The sequence below is a fragment of the Anastrepha ludens genome, chromosome 5 (genome assembly GCF_028408465.1).
Source record: "Anastrepha ludens isolate Willacy chromosome 5, idAnaLude1.1, whole genome shotgun sequence".
In the NCBI taxonomy this organism is placed as follows: Eukaryota; Metazoa; Arthropoda; class Insecta; order Diptera; family Tephritidae; genus Anastrepha; species Anastrepha ludens.
Genome location: NC_071501.1, coordinates 50,968,792 through 50,974,791, shown reverse-complemented (window position 1 = coordinate 50,974,791; position 6,000 = coordinate 50,968,792). Strand labels below are relative to the sequence as shown.

Below are 6,000 nucleotides of genomic sequence, written 5' to 3'. Positions count from 1 at the left end.
TGGTTCGGAGAGGTTACTTCCAATTCTGACGGCGCTTGTGGTAGCCCGCAACCTCATCTCACGCAGCCGTATTAGTTCGGATACACCAAACTCAGACATGGTTCCATAGAAGTGATTTCTTCCGTGCTATCACAGGCGTCTGTGAAATCAACGAAGAGATGGTGTGTTTCGAGTGGTTTTTCGTGTGTTTTCTCCAGGAATTGGCGTATTGTGAAAGATCTGGTTGACTTTCGAGGTTTGAAACCGCACTGTTCAGGTTCAATCGGTTTGTTGACGATGGACTTCATTCCCTCACACAATACACTCGACTAGAACCTTGTATGCGATGTTTGCCTCCCTTTGCGCTCGTAAGCCCTCCCAGCCCATTTTTTACACTTTTCTAATAAAGTGTCCACTTACCATAAGCGGACAATTTTTTCAGTCCTTTAGGTGTCCGCTTAAGAGAGAGTTCAAGGTTATATGGACATGTATTATAATAGGAGCGCAGCTAAGTATCCGCTGTTTTTCAATAGATGTCGCCAGCAGTGTGTACTAGGCGATTCTAACATAACCTAAACAACATAAACCAAACTTAGACATATGGCAAACACACTGCTTCGACACATTAGTGATTTTGTTTTGGCATCATATACTTTTGGTTTTGTGAAAATGTCTGATTTTGTGCCGAATAATCGTCATTTGTGGGAAGTAGTGATTTTCCTCTTTCATTCGAAAAAAAACAGCGGCTGGGATACAAAAAGTTTACGGAGATGCTGCTTTAATTGAAACAACGTGCCGAGATTGGTTCCGTCGCTACAAAGACGGTGATTTTAATGTTGACGTGTAAAGGAAGACCAAAAACCTTCAAAGACGCTGAATTGCTGAATTGGAGGTATTGCTCAATGAGGATCCGTGTCAAACGCAAGAAGACCTTGCTTCAGTATTATGAGTTATCCGCCAATCCATTTCCAAGCGATTTCATGCTTTGGGAATGATTCAGAAACAGAGGATTTGGGTTCCTTATGAGTTAAAACCAAGGGATGTTGAACGTCGTTTTTTCGCCTGGGAACAACTGCTCCAGCGGCAAAAAAGGAAGGATTTTCTTCATCGCATCGTGACGGGTGATGAAAAATGAATTCATTACAGTAATCCAAAGAAAAGAAAGTCATGAGGAATGCCCGGTTATGCTTCTACGTCGTCGCCTCGACCGAATATTCACGCTGCGAAGGTTATGATCTGTATTTGGTGGGACCAAGTTGGTGTTATTTATTATGAACTGTTAAAACCAAGTGAAATCATCACTGGGGATCGGTATCGACTTCAATTGATGCGATTGAGCTGAGCACTGCGCGAGAAGCGGCCACAATACGCGGAGAGGCATGAAAAAGTGATTCTACAGCATGACAACGCTCAGCCTCACGTTGCAAAACCCGTTAAAACCTACCTGGAAACACTGAAATGGGAAGTCCTACCCCACCCGCCATATTCTCCAGATATTGCGCCGTCCGATTATCACCAGTTCCGATCGATGGCACATGGTCTAGCTGACCAGCAGTTCCATTTATATGAAGACATAAAAAATGGCTTGACCCGTGGATAGCCTCAAACAGTTTTACCGCGAAGGGTATACGAGATCTACCAGAAAGATGGAAGAAAGTAGCAGCCAGCGATGGGCAATACTTTCAATGATTCACTTGTAACCACTTTTTCAGAATAAAATTGTATTTTCATCAAAAAAACAGCGAGAACTTAGTTGCGGAACTAATAGTATTTTCTTATTAACGTTTTAAAAATAAATAAACGATTTTGTTATTTTAATTAAAATTATTTATCATAATTTTATTAAGATTTCTTTTATTTTTTCTTTTATTCTTACCAAACCTATGGTTTAATATTGGTTTTGTTTTTGTTAAGTATTCTAACTGTGCTCGAGCACTTATAATAAAACTTATAAATAAATAATCAGCTATAAATTGGACTAAATTTTTACAATTCCAAAAGTGACTACTTATATTATTTTTGGCAAAAGACTAAACTAAAGCAAGCCTTACATGACTAATAGTAACTAACTTCTCTTCGAGAGCTTAAGTACTGAGTATAGTTCTTATAAAAAACAGCAAAATAATTACTTAATATACATAAATATAAATAAAATATTTGATGGCAGAGATTTGGGTTAGGTGGCATTTGAAAAAAGCTAATTTATTTAACAACAGATAATGTTTGCGATTTTATGAAAAGCGAGAAAGTTATTGCAGCTGCATTAATGGACCTTAAAATTCTACATATACTGGCATGCATTTTGAATGGGTTTTCGATTAATGCGAGATAAGTGAGACATACAGGCTAATTAACTAGTGCGATAATACAGTGATGCACTCTACTAGTGGTGCGAGCGACTAAATTTCGAGTGATGTGGAACTACCGACAGCCACACGACTCGACAACCATATTCGGAAAGGTTTTCTGCGTCGCTGTATTATTACTATCCATAAAGACGAGCTGCAGCGAAGAATACTGTTTGGCGGTGCAGCAAGGTATCAGTTCGAGCGGCTTGCTGCCACGGTTACGACGCGACAAGGCAACTTTCTGCAAGAAAGAACAACGTTGGGCATGAGCTCATGTCATTTAAATATGTACTTATTGGTAAATACAATTTGTGAAAAAGTATTCAGAACAGTGAAAATATGTTATATGTATGTAATACCATACCTGCAAGAAAGCGCTATGATGCGTCGCCGATTGTGTAACACTGGCTACACTACCGCACGAGCCACGACAGAAGTAGGCATCATAGCCGCGCGGTTGTATGATCCAATCACCCCAACCGATTTCATCGAATGAGATGTATAGCTTCTCGCGGCAACATTCCGTCACACCGTCGGTACAATTGATGCCGCGCTTCTGCCGCGATGCGCGACGACGATTCTGAGTGTCGACCATAATGAATGGACGATAATCCTTATTCATGGAAATCATTTTCTCCATTGTAGCCATATCGCAAGTGCGACACGATATGTGTATAAGATGGCTGAGATCGTGATTGCCAAACCAACGTTTTATCGGCCATTCGATATCGATCTTCATCCATTCGTCTGCAATAAAAATAGAGAACAAATGTTTTTCAGAATTTGACGAGAATGTGTATAACAAATTTTAATAGCGAATAAAATTCTCAGATTATTTAATATTACATATTGCTATACATAACATAGCACATACATATGTAAAAGTTCAACGTAATCTAATATCATAAAATGCTTTAATAAAATTGGGAAAATTTTACAAAAAATTTAGCCTAAGAAGCCTCTTCTATGCAAACTCACGAGCCACGCAACTGATTAAAAAAATCTATTAATAACGATGAAATAATTTTCTAACATTTTTACGAATTGATAATGGGTTCGAGCGGCCACTTTTAATCATGCTTTGACCTATGTATATATGTACAAGTATCCACACAATGTTTAATAGCATAGTCTTTATGAAAAATCTATGTGTTGTAAATATATACACTTAGTAAAGGCTCAAAGCTCTCCCAATTCCAATTACTTTGCTTAAAATTGTATGTTCACTTTACGGTAATCAGGAAGCGTTTCTAAGCCTGCCTTAGATTGTATAATTTGGCGAACACTTATGAGTAATATAAAATAGGAGAAATTTTCTATGAACATCGCACGAATAGAAGCTCACAAGTTGCTAATGAAAGCGCTTGTGAAATAGAAGAGCTTAAATTGTGTTATGCAGTCGCAAAATGGGTTTCTTTCGAAACGTTTCCTTTTGGTGGGCACAGACGTGCTAGGGGCTTGCGCTTGACTATCAGGGAGCGAGCGTGACCGGCAAAAACTTTTTCTATCATTCAAATAATCAGTAAATTTGCAAGTTCAAAACCTTGGTCAAACAATTTTATAGTTGATTCTCGCTTAACTGGGGCTTTCTAAATTCAATGGCGCCCACTGTTTTATCAAATTGGCTCCAGTTTGGTAAATAAATAAGCTAGGGAACTGAAACTTGCCACCAATGCATAAATTATTATAAAGGGGGGTTAAATTTTAAGGACCGATGCTGAATGTGAACCACACTTAAACTTCAAGTTTTTTTCTGCATTTCATTTGACACTTTTCAATTTCAGACTAATTCAATTTGAAACATGGAAAGGTACACAATCGAGCACCGCGTTAAAGTTATTCAGGCTTATTATGAAAACGGGCAACAGTGAATGACCAATTTTCTAAGAAAACCATCTTCAGTGATGAGGCATATTTTCACCTCAGTGGATTCGTCAATAAGTAGAATTGTCGCATTTGCCGCGAATGATAATCCAAGAGTGATTGCCGAAAAAACAATGCACCTTCAAAGAGTGACTGTTTGGTGCGGTTTATGGGTCTGCGGCATCATTGGGCCGTATTTTGTCCAAAATGAGGCCGGTCAGGCAGTTACTGTGAATAGTATTCGCTATCGTGAGATGATAACGAACTTTTTATGACCCGAATTAGAAGATATAGATGTGGACGATATGTGGTTTCAACAGGATGGTGCCACTTGTCACACAGCTAACGAAATAATGGCTCTTTTGCGCGAAAAATTTAATTGCCGAATATTCTCATGTCGCGGCAATGTCAATTGGGCGCCAAGATCATGTGATTTGACGCCGCTGGACTTCTTTCTTTGGAGTTATTTGAAAGAAAAAGGGTATTGTATAAGCCAGCAATAATTCAAGAGCTAAAGGATGAGATAACTCGGCACATTAACGGCATAGAACCTCAATTATGCTTCAGCGTCAGCGAAAATTTGGACCATCGGATGGAGGAGTGCCGCCAACGCCACGTCGGCCATTTGGCCGATATTTTGTTCTAAACATAATTGAAGCATACCAATATTATCATAGTAAAGAGAAATGGCAATAATTTCCTAAAAAAAATGTATTTTATTCAAAATCAATACCGGCCCTTGAAACTTAACCACCCTTTATAAAGCATTGTAAAAACCTCCAAATCTTCAACTTTCTATGCATAATTTTTAAAAATTTGTAGTAATGACAAATAAAATTTAGTATTACTTTCATTTTTTATACACTCGCACTCTTTTCTATTTATGTTTCCATTAGCTGTTTGTTTACTTATTTATGGTTCATTCTATTCCTTTAACACTTATCCTGTATAAGTGGGTCAAAATTGCCCAAACGACTTTAAAAGTTGCATATCTTTTTTTATGCTTCATATAATCTGGTGAAACTTCTCGACTTTTATTATTTAATAAAATTAAACTTGAAAAAAGTTTTCGATTAAATGTGTCATCTATAGGATAGGCTGGGCAGAAATAGTTACATATATTGTACAATATAAGTGGGTCGAAATTGCCCAATAGTAAAAGCAGTATGTGTACTCATATGTTTTTTTCTCAAGGAATAAAGTAAGTGTAAAAAAGTGAAATCAATATTATTTTGTGAATTAGTAAGAAGTGTTTTTAGTGCGGTTGTGTTTTATTTATGTTTCAGTATGAATAGAGAAGAAATTGAAGCCCTTCTAGAGAACTCCGATTTGGATGATGAAGCACCAAACGATACCGAAAGTGATGATGAAGAAGACCAGATATCAGAAGTGGAATCCCTTTACGACCCCAATTTATCAGATGAAACAGACGAAGAGGACAATTCTGTCCTTCAGCATAATGTTTCAGGAGCTTTTCCGTCTAAGGATGGAAAATATATGTGGTTGCAAGCGAAGCTGGCAGGCGGGCTGCAGAAAATGTTATTACCACCGCACCCGGTACTACACGGTATGCCATTGCTCGGACCGATGCCGCCCGATGTGGTGAAAATAATCATTGAGATGACTAATATAGAAGGTAGTCGCTTGCAATTGAAAGACATAATTATATAAGTAGAAGTATGTACCTGCATGTAAAGTAATACCTGGGGATTTGTTTCAGGTCAATCAGTGTTTGAAAATAATTGGGTCGAAATAGATAGTACTAGTTTGGAAGCCAAAACCACAATAGTAGGATATGTGCCTAAAAGGA

General features: G+C 37.9%; 1 protein-coding gene across 2 annotated transcripts in view; it reads right to left on the bottom strand.

The window, feature by feature from the left end:
• Positions 1 to 1,849: 1,849 nt before the first annotated feature.
• LOC128864359 (inhibin beta B chain) overlaps positions 1,850 to 6,000 on the bottom strand; it is a 35,395-nt gene continuing 31,244 nt past the window's right edge. For both annotated transcript variants that reach the window (XM_054103982.1, XM_054103981.1), the window contains exons 4-5: positions 2,692 to 3,074; positions 1,850 to 2,568 (exon numbers count right to left, since the gene is read on the bottom strand). In XM_054103982.1, the coding sequence (XP_053959957.1) occupies positions 2,401 to 2,568; positions 2,692 to 3,074 (551 nt within the window). In that variant the 3' untranslated portion in view covers positions 1,850 to 2,400. The remainder of the gene's footprint in view (positions 2,569 to 2,691; positions 3,075 to 6,000) is intronic.